The following is an 18,730-nucleotide window of genomic DNA, read 5'->3' as shown; positions in this document are numbered from 1 at the left end:
TGTCTGGAGGCTTGTTAAATAATAACTCATAGGGAGATTTGCCATAGAAGACACAAATCGGCATCTAATTGATCAAGTAAGTGGCCGTCATCACACATTCACCCCAAAAGTTTCTAGGGATATTGGCTTGGTATTTAAGGGCACGGGCAACTTCTAACAGGTGGCAGTTTTTCCTTTCTATACCCCATTCTGTTGAGAAGTATAAGTGCAGGAACTTTCATGAAGAATCCCAAGGGATAGAAAGAAAGCAGAACATTGAATGTTAAAGAAATCACAGGCATTATCAGTTCGAACTTGTTGAACTGATGAATGGAATTGGATATTGACCATAGACAAAAAATCCTAATATAGGTAAGTGTTTGAGTTTTGGGTTGCATAAGAAATACCCATATCCCATATGAGAAGTCATCAACAATGGTGAGGAAAAACCTAGACCCATCATGATTAGGTGTATCTAGGGGCCCCAAATATCAAGGTGGATTAGGGCAAATGGTCGAGTGGTGGTGGATGTACTATTTTAGAAAGTTGTACGGGATTGTTTGGCAAAAGGGAAAATATGACATTTAGGTTCAAGAATAGATGCATTATGACCCAATCGTTGATGGAGAGTTAAAGAATTTTTATTGACTGTGGTATTACAATAATAATTTTTATTATTTGTAATACAAGAAGAGGGATTCTGAAAAAGATTAGAAAAAGAACCAGAAGTCCAGTAGTATAGACTATTATTGAATCTACCCAACCCCATCAGTTTCCCAATTGAAGGGTCCTGAAATTCACATGTGTTAGGCCAAAATTTTAATATGCAACTATTGTCTGTGCATACCTTGGATACGGAAATAAGATTAAACTAGAATGCAGGAACAAATAAAACATTTTTAAGCACTACTTTTTTGGTTAGGTGGATGGTTCCTATGCCGGTGGCTAGTGCAATATTTTTGTTTGGCATACAAACGGAAATGGATGATGTGGTGGATATCTAGGAAAAAAAATTGGGGTTACATATGATGTGATCACTGGCCCTTGAATCAACTATCCGGATATCATTCGTAATTAAATTGAGGCAAAATGATGTACCTGCATAGGAAGTCGAGGATTTTTGTGGAGTGCTTTGCAGCATTTGAAGTAAGTGCTTGTATTGTTCCATGCTAATCATTGGTGCTGAAAGTTGGTTGCCAGTAGGGATGGTGGAAACTTGATGGGCGGAAGTATTTCCAGTTCTGTCCTTAGGACGCCTATTTAACTTCCAGTAATTGTCTCGGGAGTGATTCCGATGCTTGCAATATTTGCAGAATAATTTCCCTTTTCCATTTTTGGAGGATCCAGATCCATTTGACTAGTTTGACCCATTGGGCCTATTTGACCAGTTTGACCCATTGAGCCCATTTAACCAATTTGACTCATTGGGCCCAATTGACCTATTTGACCTTGTGTGAGATGTGGCTGCATAAAGGCCATTGGATCCTTGGAGAAGGTTGAGCAACTTGTGGCCGTTGAATTGCAAGAAGTGATCTTGGCCCTTGATTTCATCATATAAAAGAGCTTGTTTTTCATTAGTGGAAAAACCTAGTCACTCTCCCAAACTCTTTTTCTCTGCAACCGATGTCGTTAGGGAGATTTGTCCTTCACCAGCAAAAGCCACGGCATCCAGAGCACCGTTGACGATGAACTGCTGCTGACTCTCCTCCTGGACAGCCAACTGAAAAGTTTGGTGAAGAGTGGAAGATGGCAAGGTGACCAGGATTTGGGTTCTAAATGACAAAAAAAGCTTCATTTAGGCCAAGGAGGAAACGACTAAGCCATTCTTGCCACGAATTCTCTGGAATTGAGCAAGGGTCACCAGCGGCCCATCAAGATATTCTTCAGTCGCATCTAATTCATTCCACACGGCGAAGAGATTGTTGAATTATGTCGTCACTGATGAGTTTCCTTGGTTGATATCGGCGAGTCTTTGACGAAGTATAAAGATTTTGGCCAAGTTAAGTTTTCCATACATTTCCTTTATGTTCAGCCACATCTTAGCAGCAATTTCCCTTGGCGATAGGCCCACGACTACTTTCGAGGAAAAACAATTACCAATCCAAGATCGGACCAACATGTTACATCTTTTACAATGCTGGTGGAGATCTAATTCAATTGGTGGTTGAATAGACCCATCAATAAAGCATCCTTTATCTTTAGTTACGAGGGCTCGCTGAAAATCGTGAGCCCAAGAAGCATAGTTATCGGATCCGGTCAATGGTTGTTTGAGGAGGACTATTTTAGGTCCATCAGAAGCCAGCACATATAGAACGTCGTCTAGTTTAGGGTGGCGTCTGGCAATTGGGGCCATTTGGAAATTGAAGGGTTGACCTGGATTGTAACCTAGGAAACAAATGAATATTGATTGGGTTGTGGTGTTGGGTTTGGGCCAACAGAAGTTGTTGGGATTGGGCCGGCTGAGACTATTGGGATTGATCCAGTTTGGATTGTAGGGATTGGGCTAGTTTGGATTGTTGGGATTGGGCTGGTTTGGATGGTGGTATTGGGCCAATTTGAGTGGTTGGTAGTGAGCCGGTTAGAGTGGGTGGTAGTGAGCCGGTTTGTGTATCATGAGCTAGACCTGATTGGTCTAGAGAGAACAGAGAGGGGTCTGATGCATTTAGGTGAATGATGGGGTTTGGAGTGGTTGTAGGATTTGGGTTTTGAGTATTTGCCATTTGAATTTAAGAGAGAAAAAAAAAAATAAAAAAAAAATAAAAAAAAAATAAAAAAAAAATAAAAGAGAGAGAAAACTAACAAAGTATCTGTTTGTAATGCAAGGACAAAAAAGAAAGGTTAGCAGAGCGGAAGCTGAATTAGATGGAGTGCTCTGATACCATGTCAGACATTAATGGGGAAGGAAAGAGAGGTAGAGAATGAGAGCAAGAGTTGCCAGAGTATGCCTAAGAAAATACTATGAAAGAATGGTGTATTGTGTTTTGATCTTCTATTCTTTGTACATGACTGAATTTATACCAAAAAAAATAGTTACATGAAAGGCAATACAATTATGTAGTACAAGAAATTAGGGTTGATTGATTGGAGAAAATGAGGAATGATTGATGGAGAAAATGAGGAATGATTTGATGATGAAATCTGGGCTTGATTGAAGCATTCCATATTTCATCAAGAAGTATAAATTACAACTCTATTGGTTGTGTGCACGCTTTTCCACAAGGATATGCAACATTAACTATGTCCACTATCTTATTATTTTTAAGTATCCCAACTGCTTTTCCTTTTATCTGGGCAATTTATTTTTTTCGCAAAAATTAATGGAATACCACATAAGTTTATTTGGGCATCTTCTACCCAAGGCATAATGAGCTTCTTGAATCTTGATAATGGCATAACTTGCAACAAATGACTGACTCCACTTGACCAGTACTTCTGAAATTAGTTGGAAGTTGAAACTCAGCATGCAAAGCTTGACTTAATTAACAAGTGTACCTAATATCCTCCATGTGCAAGACACATCAACCTCTATATATAATTCCATATATCCCAACCACCGAATGAAATATAAGTCCATCGGGTCTCATCATTGAAAATATGACAACCTAAAAACACCACGAATATTACCAAAAATGATAATAAAATAGGACTCTTATCTCTTTCTTTTGATGTATGTGTTTAAATAGTGAGCAGTGTAGGAATCAAATTAGGTCCAGTGCTGAACATCCAAGTACGCATCTTCCCACATGACGTGGGAAAATCTAAGTGGATATTGAATGTCCAATATGCAGCACCTGACCCAACACCACCAAACAAATTACACACCAATCTGGCCCCCCAATATTTCTCTGTTAAATTTCACTCAATTTCTCATCAGGGTTTTACTAAATTCATAAAACCAAGTCGAGGGGAAACTGGAAAGTAAAGAAAGTTGTAAAAGCAAGGCGGTGTTTTAATATAAATAACTGCAACTTGGTTTTGGCATGTGTTTCGTATTTTAATTCAACCAACACAAAACTGCACAAGTTGGACTAAACATGACTTGTATTCAGAGATATAAGGATTGAGTTGAAAGAGTTAATTTTTGTTTATTGTTGAAGATGAAAAAGTGTGAGCTCTGTGAGTCTCCTGCCAAGATATGCTGTGAATCTGATCAAGCTAGTTTGTGTTGGGATTGCGACACCAAAGTTCACGGCGCCAATTTTTTAGTCGCCAAGCATTCAAGAACTCTTCTTTGTCATCTCTGTCAATCTCCAACTCCCTGGAATGGCTCTGGGCCAAAACTTGGTCCTACCATATCTGTTTGCAATGTTTGTGTTGGTGATAGTGGCCATATGGAGAAGGGAAAAAATTGGGAACTAAAAGGGAATGATGAAGCTAATCTTGATGGAAAAGATGACGACGATGATGAGGATGAGGATGATGAAGATGATAATATGGGTGATAAAGATGATGATGATCAAGATAATCAAGTTGTTCCATGGTCATCTACGCCGCCACCTCCAGTTTCAAGCTCTTCAACAAGTGGAGAATGCTCGAGTAATAAGTTCTCTAATGGTGAAGAAGGCTTATCAGAATCCAACATAGGATTTTCGGTGAAGCGGATGCTTCAGACTGCAAAGTTTCATTCACAAGTATGCATTTTTATTCATATCTAAATCTGAGTAGATCCTATTAAATCTTAGTCTATTCTTTATCCTTCTTTCTTATGTTTGGTTAGCTGATTAATGGAAGCAACAATTTGAAGCAGGATCATCAAGTCTATTTGTCCTCTCAACAAAACAAGAACAAATATTTGTGAGATGAACCAGCTTGTATTGAATGCATAATCACTTTCAGGCCATTGAAGGACGACAAAAGCAAGTGCAAAAACTGATAATGATGAAACTAGTTGCCTCAAGATCAAAGCCACAAATGTTCAAGGAGGCTGCTGATGACATTTTAATTGACTGATAGCTGTATAAGAAAAGGTAACTAGTTTCTTAGATTATTCATCTGTATTGTTACTGAAATTGTAGTTAAGAAAATTTAATTTCCTTCGTAATATCTTAAACCCTTGCCATGCACATAATGTTACAATTAATAAATCGTAATCGCGTTTATCCAGTTATTGAGAATGGTGAGTTGCAGGCAATACCATTAAAGTCTATCTAGAATTTAGATTTCAAGGGAAGGTGGGCCAAAGTCTAGGGGGAATGTGGATATAAAATATAAATTTAATGGGCTCTGTCACTCTCTGTCTCCAATTTGTCTTGACCCTTTGATCAAAAAATCAATAATTACAAGTCAAGTTTGAGAGATAACGAAAAACCATGGAACTTAGGGAGGTTGGTGGTATTCATTGTTTGTCTTTACATGTGCCACAAGTTTTCGTTTCCTGTTTTGAGTCCCTTTGGTGGGAAAGTTTGTTAATTTCCCTTGTTTTTTTTTTTTTTTTTTGTCAATTTCATACAATAATTGAATGGCTTCAGTTCAGAGTTGAAGTTGTGATTTTCTAGCCACACGCTTTTGACAAAACTAGAAAATTAGACTGTGCAATGTATTAATAAGGAAAAACAAAAAATCTACATCAGTNTTTTGTTTTTTTTCTTAAAATAAATGTTAATTATCAACTCAATCTAATACAATATTATCTACATTAAACTATAATTCTTATTATATACTTTGAGGTTATGGCTTTTCTTCATCTAGAAAGGCCGAACGACTTGTGCATACCCAAGGTTTGCCATAACGACAAGTTGATACTCAAAAGGTTTTGGAACGACAAATAGGTACCTTCCGTCATGTTCTGTTAGTGATTTCTGTTTATTAATAGTGAAAAGACTAAAATGCCCCTGAAAGTTTGAATTTTAGTTTTTTATAAATTTAAAAATTTCTAAAAAACCCCCTAGGTTTACAAATTTAACTAAATACCCCAATATATAAATTTTTTGTAAAATAACAAAAACACCCCCGCCACCCGCAGTGCCAGATTCCGACCACCACTGCCGGAATCTGGCCGGAAAGTTGCGTTACGACACAAACTCGTCGGATCTATGTCGTAACGTGCCGATCTTTCCTTTTCCGACCAGATCTGGCCGTCGAAGCAGCGGCTAGATCTGGCCTTTTCCGGCCAAATCCGTGGCTTATCTGGCCGGAAAAGGCCAGATCTACAGCCATATCTAACCGTCGACGCCGCAGATGGAGTTTTGCGGCGTCGACGGCCAGATCTAGCCATAGATCTGGCCTTTTCCGGCCAGATCAGCCACGGATCTGGCCGAAAAAATCCAGATCGCCGCGTTACGACACAGATCCGACGGGTCTATGTCGTAATGCAACTTTCTTGCCAGATTCCGGCGGTGGTGGCCGGAATCTGGCACTGCGGGTGGCGGGGGTGTTTTTGTTATTTTATAAAAATGTTATATATTGGGTTATTTAGTTAAATTTGTAAACCTAGGGGGTTTTTTAGACATTTTTAAATTTATAAAAAACTAAAATTCAAACTTTTAAGGGTATTTTAGTCTTTTCACTATTAATAAACAGAAATCATTAACAGAACATGACGGAAGGTATCTATTTGTCGTTTCAAAACCTTTTAGGTACCAATTGTCGTTATGGTAAACCTTGGGTATGTGTAAGTCGTTCTCCCCATCTAGAAAATTCTATAACTCTTTCTTGCAAGGCTGANTTACTTACCTTAATAATAATTTTGCCATCTGTTTTGCAGATCTAATCTATTGAATTAGTATAGATTATCTTAACCAACCATCACATCAAGTTTAGGGAGGCTTATGTTATCTTTAGACAATTCCACGTGCTTGCCATAAGCCATGGATTAGTATTTTATTTGCAAGTTGATCATGGGTTATTGTTCCTTAAAATAAGTAATTAAAGTAAAATATTAGATTTGAAAACAGAGAAGAAATCAAGGCTGAAAATTGATGCTTGTGTGGTTGTATTGTATATAGAGAGATATTTGGACTTGGTTGCTTTGGATTCTACTTGTTGGGAACAGTGGAGTTTTGTGAGATGACAGCCACGAAGGGATTATTCTTCTCTATGAACATTGGCCTTTGTCACTTGCAATGATAGCCACTTACACATTCTTTTTTGTGGAATATAATGTTAAAGATCAAGATGGTTGATTTCATACTAGACCTATGAGATCATTCACTTCATAACAAAAGCATAGGCTCAAAATAATCCCATATGGGAGAGAGATGCTCTTTTTTTTAACATCAAATTTAGTTAACGTTATGTAACATGTTGACAATGTGTTTAGAACCTTTGAAACCAAAAATCAATCGTTTTAAATATATATGCACTAGTGGCTGATGGCTGAATTTGACCAAATGCTAGCCCATATCTTTTGAATACTTAGAGGTATTCATAGGCAAATACATTGAAATTTTTAGATGAAGAAGAATTGAGTTGAGTTGAATATCAAACCTATCAATGCAAGAAAAGCCTGAAGCCAATATCCACCCCTATCGAGTTTAGTATATAGGTATCCAAAAGTAATTTTCTTGCCTAATGAGTCTTCAAGAACACTTCGGGTCTTTTATCTTTTGCTTCTGAAAACATCATGAATCAAATCAAGGATTAATATGTACCTTCTTCCTCACTGCTACATCACATTTAAACTTAACCCATAAATTTAACTTATAGATTTTCCAAATTCAGCTACAACATAACCTTACGATATTCAGCAACCAGAATCACCCCTCCCAACGCCACCTCAAACTTAAAACCTCTTTTTTTGTTGCATTGGATCAGTTGCATCAATGTAAGATTTTCAAAAAGGGAACCATCTTCATACTCAAAGGACCACGCATTTACTTCCAAGACATTACAAACAGTTCTATATATACATATCTCATATGTAAAATTACCGTTGCAAACCACTGAAAAGGTTTCCAACAGAAAATTCTAATGACAGGATAAAAAAGGGGGTACAACCTAAGTACATTAAGCGACCGAGATGAAACCAAAGACAATTCATTATCCAAACTTCATAAATATCCAAGGCACCACACAAATGTAAAGACAGAAGCCAGTACCACCAAACTCTTTCACACAACCTGTTAACACACCAACAAGGACCCTTCAACTCTGAATGCCTCAACATTCCCTACCTTGCATCTGCTCACGAAGCCTTCTCCGTATCTGCAACATGTCAAAGTTTCTCTCAAAATCAAGTTTCAATTAAAACAATTGATAATCATTACAGCCATATGACAATAGGTGCACCAGGGGGTGAGCGTGGAGACGATAAGGCAAGAGGAGAGAACAACTCTGGCTCTAAGCTTATTTTATATTGATTTGAACCTCGAAATTGGTGGCCTACCACCAATTTGCAGAGTAAAATATTCCTAGGGCATGGAAGGCAGTTTTCTCTCTAAATAAGTTTGGTTCAAATACGACCATTGCCGATGAGTTCATATAAAACATAACACCTATCGATTAAAAGATACAATATGAAAGACACTGAAATTTTTAACATAAGATGCCATCTAGCAAAACTGATCATAATAAAAAAATTCAGCAGTGGCCATACAAATACTTCTCAATGACTACAAACATACATTTATATAGTTCAAAGTCAGCAACCACATTTCACCAGAATTTCTCATAAACTTTTAGTTTTTCACATCTGGATAGCATGCTTAAGAACCAGAAAAGTAAATGTCATATTCACCAGTTATGCTCATGCAAAAAGAAAAACTGATAGTACATGAAATCATAATTCACACAGTCAATAACTCCAACAAACTATTAACAAAAGCGTTTATAAGATTATTAAAGGGCTCCAAAAAGCCCATACTACTCCTTTTCAGTTCAACAAATGACTAGAACTCTAACATAAGAAATAATTTCACTCTCCCAAAATAACAGTTTTTTAACTTCCACACTTTTCAGGAAAACACATAAAGTACTTTCACATTCAAATTAATATGTGATCTTTTGAATCTATTTTCTTTCCCACAGACAAACACATTTTTCACATTAAATGTTAAATAGTACCATAGAAAATTGGGTGCCATGTTCACATAGCTGTTAGTCCCAAATTTATTTTTCTCCACCTAAAACTGAAAATTCATGTTGTGTTTATGATAACAGAGAAAACAGTATGCATCTATATGTTCTCATAGATTTTATAATTTAAAACGACAAACATGCCTTCAACTACAACTACAAGTGTAGTTACCCACCACCTATAATTACCACTGGCAAATCTTTATCTTTCCACATCCATGAGGAATATTGGTTTTGGCAGAAAATCTACAATTTAGTTTTAGTACTTATATTAGGAAGCAATCAATTTTAGGCCATTTACTCTATCTCGCGCTAAGTATATACAGGACCTTTACCCAACTATAATGATTCACTTTCCTAACTAATGAGTAAAAGAAAAGAGTCTCAGTAATCGTTCTGAATACCTTTGTGGGTTTTGATCTCAATATATATAAGGCTTATACTAATTTGAAACTTCATGTTTGAAGAATATGGGATACTGAATATTGGTTTTCCCCTATTCTCTCAGTTTCCCTCCATTTTTCCCCCATTTCTTTCTCCACTCTCATTTTTATCTTATCAATTCTACATCAGTTTGGTATCATACCCAAATTCATTCCCTCTTCCACACACTTTCCAAGCACATAACCGTCTTAAATCAATCTTCCATAAGCTACACACTTTCATTACCCCTCATTTTTAACTCAACCGTCATAAAAAAATTCATAAAAACTCAAACAAACAGAAAAGTCAACAACTCTGTTAATTTGTATCATCACCACCAACATCCCAAATTTATGGTCTAAAACCTTCCCTAAAACATCATCTTCATCTAACCTAGATTAGGGCCTCAACACAAAGCCCAGACTTTGCCACGCTACCATTTGCGCTATCAACAACATTAGAGCGAGTGCATATACACCACCACACCACCAACACTCTCTTCCTTACTTGCTGACATACTCACCCCTTCACAACTTTGTCTACCATCAACCAACCAATCAGCTACAATTGATAGTAATGACCATCCATCTCCTAGAGTCACCAGCTGTTATCTGCACATCAATTGTAATGACCATCCATCTCCCACAGTCACCAGCTGTTATCTGCACCCTTGACATCCACCATTAGCACCCACCACCAACACTAGTGCAACGACTGGCCACCTATCTACTATCCTTAACCATCTTTGACACCATATAACTTCCCCAGCAATCGCCTATCCACTATACCTTTCCCCCATTTCTTTCCTCCTCCCTCATTTCTCTCCCACATGTCCTCATCAGGTTCATATTGAACTTCATTAATGAAATACGACAACAAGGTTAAATAATCCATTGCAGACCTTATAATGATCGACATGTGTCAACAAAACACACCAAATCCACAAGAGATAGTAATTCATGAGATTAACCAACAAAAAACTGCTGAAGTAAAAATGGATCAGAATGCAGATAATCTCAAATTCATTTCAATACTGAAAATGAATTCATAAGAGTGCTCTTACAAATAAACATAAACCATGAATTGACAAGAATTCCTACAAGGATTATAAACCATGCTTTCATAAATTCTTTAACAAAGAGGATTTATTCATCATACTAACTTTTGAAACATCAGGATACAAGCATGTTCTTTTATCCAGAGTGCACAAAAGATCAACTGGGAGTACATTGGTTTATTCTACTGCTCATTTGGAAGGAATTTTAGGTTTTGTCAAAAATTTCAAGGATGAGAAAGTTAATGAGTGACCTTCTGCTTCTTTCTTTTGTTGAGAATGTTACCTTGGATTGTTTGAAGGAGGATCATACGATACGCTTGAAGCTTAGTTGGATTTTCTGGTAAGTCTTTCGTCAACCGGCTTATTGATTAAGACAGTTGGAGCAATTTATTCAGCAATGATGATTTGGAAAGCTAAAGTTCTTCCCAAAGTGCAATTCCAATCCTGATTGGTGGCTCACGGAAAGGTTAATACAACTAATGCATTAAAAACAAAAAAAGGTGGCCTGATGCTTGTCTTTCTCCAAATTGGCTTCCTAACTGTAAAAGGGATGTGGAAAGCTTTAATCATATTTTGTTAATCATATAGTTGCTTTAAAACTATGATTTAAAACTTTTTACAGGTAGATATAGCTTGGGTGATTCTAGTCCTCTGATGCTTTATTTATTGAACATAATGCTTTTGGAGGTGGAGATAAAGCTTTAGTTTTATGGTGATATTGCACTTTGGCTACTAGATGGGTTCTGTGTGATGAAATTAATTAAAGAATTTTTGAAGACTCAAGGTAAGAGGATGTGTATTTGCTTTGGGATAGAACTCATGTTCTTGCTTCTCTGGGGGCTCCAATTACTAAACATTTCAAGGGATTTCTTTTTTCTTTGTTAAGAAGGATTGGAAAGTTGCAGTGGCTTGATTTTCCTGTTTCCATTCTTTTTCTTCTTTTTTTCTTTTCTTAATTTTCCTGGGCTACTGGTTCACTCTAACTATGATGTATTTTCTTTGATTAATAATGTTTTTTTCTTCCGTTACAAAAAAAAAAAAAAATGTTCACAGGACATTAAGAATATCCAGTATTCTTGGGAATGATCTCCATAAAAATGTTAAAAGACTTCCTACTGCTAAGAAACGAGCAAATCCTGAACTCCAAATATTAGAGCACTGCATTTGCGTTCGTACAGATCAAATTGTAAACTTCAAGCCCAAGTAGTTATATATATGCTTTATTTGAAACTTCAAAGTTAACTTATATTAACTTCGAAACCTTTATAGCACAGAGGAGAGGCAGAAATGTCTTGCACCTGCTTCTACTACAATGCCCACTATTATACTTCATGAATTCAGATAAAATATTTGGTTGCATGCATCAAGACCTGACAAAGCACATCATTCAAGGGGAGGCGACAAATAAAATGTAAAAACAGTTGAACAGTTTTCCAGCAGACGATATTAATAAGCAACACAGCATATAAGGATGCAGTCTTCTTTCTTTTTCAGTAATAAAACATTTTAGCAAAACTGGATAAATTATACAGAAAGAAGCTGCAACATCAAAAAGAAGACCCTTCTGATCTCAAAGTAGTAAGGGGATTGAGACAAATCAAATTAAAAGTATTATTGATGCAATTTACTTATATGGACAATGCATAAATTACGGTAAAGATAAGCCAATATGTCATTTCAATATCTATTATTAACCATCGATAGGAATAAGAAAATCAAGAGTGTATACTCACAAGAATGTAAAAACGACAGTTACACAAACTTTTAAATGAAAAGGCAAACAAAGGAAATTCTCATACAAAAACAGTTATAATACTCTTTTCCAAATGTTGAGCATATTTACAACTAAGTCCACACAACTCTTATCGCCCAAGTTGCAGGGTCAAGCTTTTCTAAAACCTACCATATCAATGCAACATAATCTTAATAAACTACGATAAACCATCATTAAACAAAGCACAAGAAAAGAAAACTTCAAGAATTAACATGTAATCCTACTCTTAAAGTAGTTATCATACACAAAGTGACATAATAAAAAAATTTCACAATCACATGAACAACAGATGATATTGTAACAAACATAGGATAGCCATATCTACTGCCATATCAGTTTAAATAAAAAAGAAATTTACAATAGTTTGTAAGAACATAATCATAATGTCAATCAGCCAAATGCAGGTGATCTTCATTGAACTCGAAGCAATTAAGCAGTAATTATACATCAGAAGTGAGAAAAAGGCTAACCTGTGTGCTTATCAGAAGCATCATGATACTCCTGTTCATCCTCTTCCACAACCGGATGAAGATCATTGACTCCATCACCAACATTATCACCTCCATCTTTCTCATCAGAAAATCTAACCACAATCACCGGACAAACACAGTGATGCACGCAATAGTCACTCACACTCCCCAACCTACTCTTACTACTCTTCTTCGCAGCTCCAAAACCTCGGCTTCCCATAATCACTGCACTCAATCCCAACCTCTCCACCTCCAAACACAGCCTCTCCTTCATGTCATGGTCCTTCACTATGTGGATCTTAAACGGAATTTGCGCCTCCACTAACGGCTGCGCCAGATCGTTAGCTTTCGTATTCGTGAACAAGTCGAAATCATCTTCCAGCTTCTGTTGCGACTCTTCAGAGTCCGTCAATTCCAACGAAAGATCGATCGCGCCCCAATCCGCACCGTAGAGGATGCTCGTGGGACGCACGTGCAGGAGGATGACGTTGTCATCTGGACGTAGATAGTTCTGTACGGCCCATTCGACGGCGAAAGCGCTCTCGTCGCTTAGATCGACAGCGATTCCGACTTTTCTGTGAGAACCGGTGAAAGATAGCGGGAATCGCGGGGAGGAAGGCTGAACGACAACGGCCTTTGCTTGACGGTCGGATAATTCGGGCGGATGTTTGGGTGACTTCATGAATATGATGATCGTTGATTAAGAGAAATGGAGATGGGATGCTATGAATATGATGTTAAAGTTGAAGATGTCAGCAGTGTCACTCACTCAACTCTTATTCGGTTTTATCATTTATAATTATATCTCAAGTTTGGTATTTTTGTTTTTTTTCTTAAAATAAATGCTAATTATCAACTCAATCTAATACAATATTATCTACATTAAACTATAATTCTTATTATATACTTTGATTCTTCATCTAGAAAATTCTATAACTCTTTCTTGCAAGGCCCAAGCTACCTAGAGGATTAATGCATTCTTTTATGTTATCGAAATAGCTTATTATCAAGTAACCCCTTGAGGTTTAAGCTTCACTTCCATTACCACCAAACGTATGAGAAATTGTTAAAACCCTCCCTTTAGGTTTCCACTTTTCTCAACCACCTCCCCTCACTATCACTAATAGAAACTTAAACGGAAAAAATAAAAAATATATCCATAAATGAGTTTATTTTAATGGTTTCTTAGTGAGAATAGATAATGAGTAAAAATTTTATGATGGCACACCTAGTTAATCTCCACTACTGAAGGATCTCACAACTTCTAAAGAACAATTCAAAGTCACAACATTCTGTAAGCATAGGATGTGCTTCATGAACATTTTCCAGGAGTAGAAAAATAATAGTCAAGAAATTTTGGTACAAAGGGATAAATGAACAGCATTTTGGAAACAAAATTCCAGAAAATTATAAATAAAAAAGAGCTCACAATCATCGCAACTCAACTGTCACAAACACTATATTCAAGAAAATTCCGAAAAAGAAACCCACACTCATCAAAACTCAATCCTCACAACCATAAAATTCAAAAAATCAATTCAGTGCACCTCCCAATCACCGCCTACCAACTCCACTCAAAATTGAAGGGATAGCCTGCCAAATCGAAGAAACATGGCCATACCGGTGATGGGTTTTGCACCAAAATTGAAGAGACAGTTTGCAATTTTCATTGTTATGGAAGTGGCGGGTGTTGTAGAGTGATGGGTTTTGCAAGTTTAGAGTTGATTATAGGGCAAAGGGATGTCGTAGTGCTAGGATTTGCGGGGTAATATTGCCAGTTGTAGACGGTCAAAATCTACGGTTACGGAACAGACTGATCCTGTGAGGTTGAGACCACTGATGATCTACTAAACCTGTACACACAAAGAAACAAGCGTGAAGCTTACTTAAAACACCGATGTGGTGTCTACCGTAGGCACTCCAATGCTCAAGTCAGCAAGGTTGAAAGATGTTATTTAGTGAGGGCTAAAGGGAGGAAGGGTTTGTGTACAGTTCTTAGGATCAAGAACTTACGAGCTAGTAGGTGGTATTGAATAATAGATGCTTAATGAGAGGCAAGACCTCTGCTTATATAGTGGATATAGGATCTTCGAATCCTAGTAGGACTCTGAGTCCATAATAATTAATTTCTAGTAAATAGGAAACACTTTATTTACTTACTTTCGTAGGAGTAAGAGTCCTAGTTCATGCAAGATTCAAGATCTTAGATGAATTAGGATGTAGATAAAAAATAGGAAGTGGATGAAGTAAGGTTTAAGTAGAACTTTGGTTTCTTGGAATGATCTTGGATCGATGGGCCTAGGCCCAAGTGGACTGGTGATGAGGCCCAATTGGTGGTAAGGCCTTAATGTTTAGAGAATCCCACAGGTCAATTGTCTGGTTGGTGAAATGGGCTGGCCCATAATATGGATCTTGGCATAGGCCCAACTGGAATTGGGCTATGACCGTAAACCATATAGTAGGTGTTTTGTTGCTTGGGCCTGGCAAGGCCCAATACTATTTTTTGCCCATACAGTTTGTCCCACATTCTCTAAGTTAAGGAGCACTTAGCTTAGAGAGTAGTTTATTCAAAGTGAAGGCAAATTATACCATATGAAGGTGTCTCAGACTGAGTGAGATTTCTCCTGGATGAGTGAAGGCGTCATGACTCGATCAATTAAATCTCATGGGATAGAGCAAGTGCATTCTATAAGAATCTTCACTCGGTTTTCCAAACCGACTGGGTGGGTGTAAGTATTAAGAGTAGATGTCCTAGAGCAAATCAATTATTGTAGAATTGACTCTTTGTAATAATGTTCATTGATCAATAAAATGCATTTTATTCTATATCTCGTAAATCATCATTGTATGCATTGATATATGTCCTTAGAATGGTCGAACCGTGATGAGGGTATCAAGTGTTTCAAATCTTGATAGTGAGAACCGTATGAGCACATATAGTGGCCATTCTAGAAACGTCTGTAACCCTAGTATTATTCTGAAGTAAGGGCACAGATAATACGGTAAGGCTATCATAGTGTTGAACGACCCTGTCGAAAGACAGTGACTATCTCACTTGTCGAGGTTGTTTGGTGACAACCTGATGCAACACATGGGTGCTTACTGTAGGCAAGTTCACTTGACCAACCCACCAGAGGATTCCATATGGATGGTAACCCCAGTGTCTATGGAACAAATCCTCTAATGAATGGTGGTGCATGTGATCCTTAGACTTGAGATCACCGGAGCACCTTGTACACCGATTGGTGCAGTTTGACACTAGCTTAAAGCAGTTCTATTCAGAGCTATCAATATTGTAGTGATTGGCTGCATCAAGGAGTGTATCAAGACTATGGTGGATCGATAGAGGATTCATTACTCCCGGGTATGGGGGAGAGTTATCTCACGGCGCAATTCAGTAAATGGCAATGACACTAAAACTGTGGCCACAGTGGGATTGAGTTGTTACTGTATCCAGTTTATAATTCCGGTCATTGGTCCAGTAAGTGAATACATACATATTGAGAGTAACTGAGGTTGACACTATTTCTATGCCTCGGTCTCGTTGAGATAATAGATGATGAAAGGATTGGATTGTACGGTAACCATATCGTTGACAGGTAGCTGCTTCGCTAAATCTGAATCTATCGGGTGACCATAATGCCTTGCTAGAGGCCAATCTTGGTTTGTGTGTAGTGAGACGATTAATTGGTTTTAATCACGATACTACACACTACTAGTATGATGAGGAGCCTACGGGTCACACACATAGAAGATAATTTAAGAACCAGTTTATAAGAAGGGCATTTCGTCTTTTTAGGCAAAAGGGTATTTTGGTAATCTCACGGTGCAATTAAATTTGCTGAGGTCGTAGCCTTTATTTAATTTGATATTAAAATTATCTAAGTGAGATTACGTTTAAATATGTGTTTGCATATATTTAAATAAATTATCATTATTGTTAAATATTAATATATATTGTATATATATTAATTGAATTTAATTTAGATAATGATAATTAAAATTGAAATATCTAAATAGGGATGTTTGGATACAAGGGATGTTTGGGTTGGTGCTCAAGGCCATTCTATGATGGAATAGGGCAAAGTATGCACTATAAGTGCAACACTTTGTGAATTAAAATAAGATTTTCATTCAATCATTTAGACTAAAATTCTAGCCCCTTTTTTCTGTCATCCAAGCCAGTTTGCCTTTTGGGTTGAATAAAATATTATTTGATTTGTTCTTGGTTCTTAAGGCTAAAAAGGATCTAGCAAATCCCTCTTTAGTTCCTTGGGGTTATCTTCGTGTGGACTACATTGGTTCGATCCTACTCTTAGGTTAGTAGTGAAAACCGTTCAGAGACAAGTTGGAGGAGCCTCCAAANCCAGAGGATTCCATATGGATGGTAACCCCAGTGTCTATGGAACAAATCCTTTAACGAATGGTGGTACATGTGATCCTTAGACTTGAGATCACCGGAGCGTCTTATGCACCGATTGATGCAGTTTGACACTAGCCCAACGCAGTTCTTTTCAGAGTTGTCAATACGATAATGATTGGTTGCATCAAGGAGTGTATCAAGACTATGGTGGATCGATAGAGGATTCATCACTCCCGAGTATGGGGGAGAGTTATCTCACGGCGCAATTCAGTAAATGGCAATAACACTAAAACTGTGGCCACAGTGGGATTGAGTTGTTACTCTATTCAGTTTATAATTCCGGTCATTGGTCTAGTAACTGAATACATACATATCGAGAGTAACTGAGGTTGACACTATTTCTATGTCTCGGTCTCGTTGAGATAACAGATGATGAAAAGATTAGATTATACAGTAACCATATTGTTGACAGGTAGCTGGTTCGCTGAATCCGAATCTATCGGGTGGCCATGATGCCTTGCTAGAGGCCAATCTTGGTCTGTGTGTAGTGAGACGATTAATTGGTGTTAACTGCCATACTACACACTATTGGTATGATGAGGAGCCTATGGGTCACACACATAGAAGATAATTTAAGAACCAGTTTATAAGAAGGGCGTTTTCGTCTTTTTAGGCAAAAATGGTATTTTGGTAATCTCACAGTGCAATTAAATTTGTTAAGGTCATAGCCTTTATTTAATTTGATATTAAAATTATCTAAGTGAGATTACGTTTAAATATGTGTTCGCATATATTTAAATAAATTATCATTATTGTTAAATGTTAATATTTTTTATATATATATATATATATATTAATTTAATTGAGATAATAATAATTAAAATTAAAATTAAAATATCTAAATGGGCCTGTTTGGATACAAGGGCTGTTTGGGTTGGAGCCCAAGCTCATTCCATGATGGAATAGGGCAAACTATGCACTATATAAGTGTAACACTTTGTGAATTAATCAATTTAATTCATTCAATCAAAACATAAAATATTCCAGCCCCTTTCTCTTCTTCCCATGCCAGATTGCTATTTTGCTTAAATCAAATATCTTTTGATTTCTTCTTGGTTCTTAAGGCTAAAAAGGGTCTAGCAAACCCTCTTTAGTTCCTAGGGGTTGTCTTCATGTGGACTTCATTAGTTTGATCCTACTCTTGAGTCGGTAGCGAAATCCATTTAGAGACAAGTTGGAGGAGCCTCCAAACATGTGTATGATTTCTTAAACTCTAAACTAATTTTTCTACAGATTCAATATAATGTATAAACTGTAAATTTGTGCCCTGATCTTGGTTCTAAGGAATGATCTATAATGTAAATAATTTTTGTTTTCTGCTGCCATGTATGATCGTTTCCTAAAGTAAGACACACCTTTTTGTAGGTGTCGTCACTCGGTTTACCGAGATGAGTGGGAGGATGTGAGGCACATCCTATGTAGGTGTCCCCACTCAGTTTACTCAACTGAGTGGCAAGATGTGAGGCACGTCCTCTGCAGATGTCCCCCCTTGATTTACTTAACTGAGTGGCAGGATGTGAGGAAAATCCTTTATAGATGTCCCCACTCGATTTACTTAGCCAAGTGGGAGGATGTGAGGCACAACCTTTGTA

At 37.2% G+C, this 18,730-nt stretch overlaps 2 protein-coding genes across 5 annotated transcripts; one reads left to right on the top strand and one right to left on the bottom strand.

Moving 5' to 3' along the window:
* Positions 1 to 3,870: 3,870 nt before the first annotated feature.
* LOC116117381 (zinc finger protein CONSTANS-LIKE 9-like) lies at positions 3,871 to 11,449 on the top strand. Of its 4 annotated transcripts, XR_004125939.1 has the most exons (3): positions 3,871 to 4,610; positions 4,697 to 4,946; positions 11,159 to 11,449. XR_004125939.1 is itself a non-coding variant. In XM_031403423.1 (2 exons), the coding sequence occupies exons 1-2, from the start codon at positions 4,077 to 4,079 to the stop codon at positions 4,775 to 4,777; spliced, it is 585 nt and encodes a 194-aa protein (XP_031259283.1). In that variant the 5' UTR covers positions 3,871 to 4,076; the 3' UTR covers positions 4,778 to 5,075. The 4 variants fall into 4 exon arrangements, 3 of the variants coding, with proteins under 3 accessions (XP_031259283.1, XP_031259282.1, XP_031259280.1); XM_031403423.1 differs by lacking the exon at positions 11,159 to 11,449 and having other exon boundaries at positions 4,727 to 5,075; XM_031403422.1 differs by lacking the exon at positions 11,159 to 11,449 and having other exon boundaries at positions 4,724 to 5,075.
* On the bottom strand, positions 7,768 to 13,493 carry LOC116117380 (universal stress protein PHOS32). The gene is made up of 2 exons (XM_031403419.1): positions 12,716 to 13,493; positions 7,768 to 8,121 (listed from the first exon to the last, which is right to left on the bottom strand). Exons 1-2 carry the CDS (start codon positions 13,395 to 13,397, stop codon positions 8,102 to 8,104), a joined length of 702 nt encoding a protein of 233 aa, XP_031259279.1. The 5' UTR covers positions 13,398 to 13,493; the 3' UTR covers positions 7,768 to 8,101.
* Positions 13,494 to 18,730: the final 5,237 nt, after the last annotated feature.

This window comes from Pistacia vera, unplaced genomic scaffold, assembly GCF_008641045.1.
Source record: "Pistacia vera cultivar Batoury unplaced genomic scaffold, PisVer_v2 Contig805, whole genome shotgun sequence".
Taxonomy (NCBI): Eukaryota; Viridiplantae; Streptophyta; class Magnoliopsida; order Sapindales; family Anacardiaceae; genus Pistacia; species Pistacia vera.
This window is presented reverse-complemented; position numbering and strand designations above follow the sequence as displayed.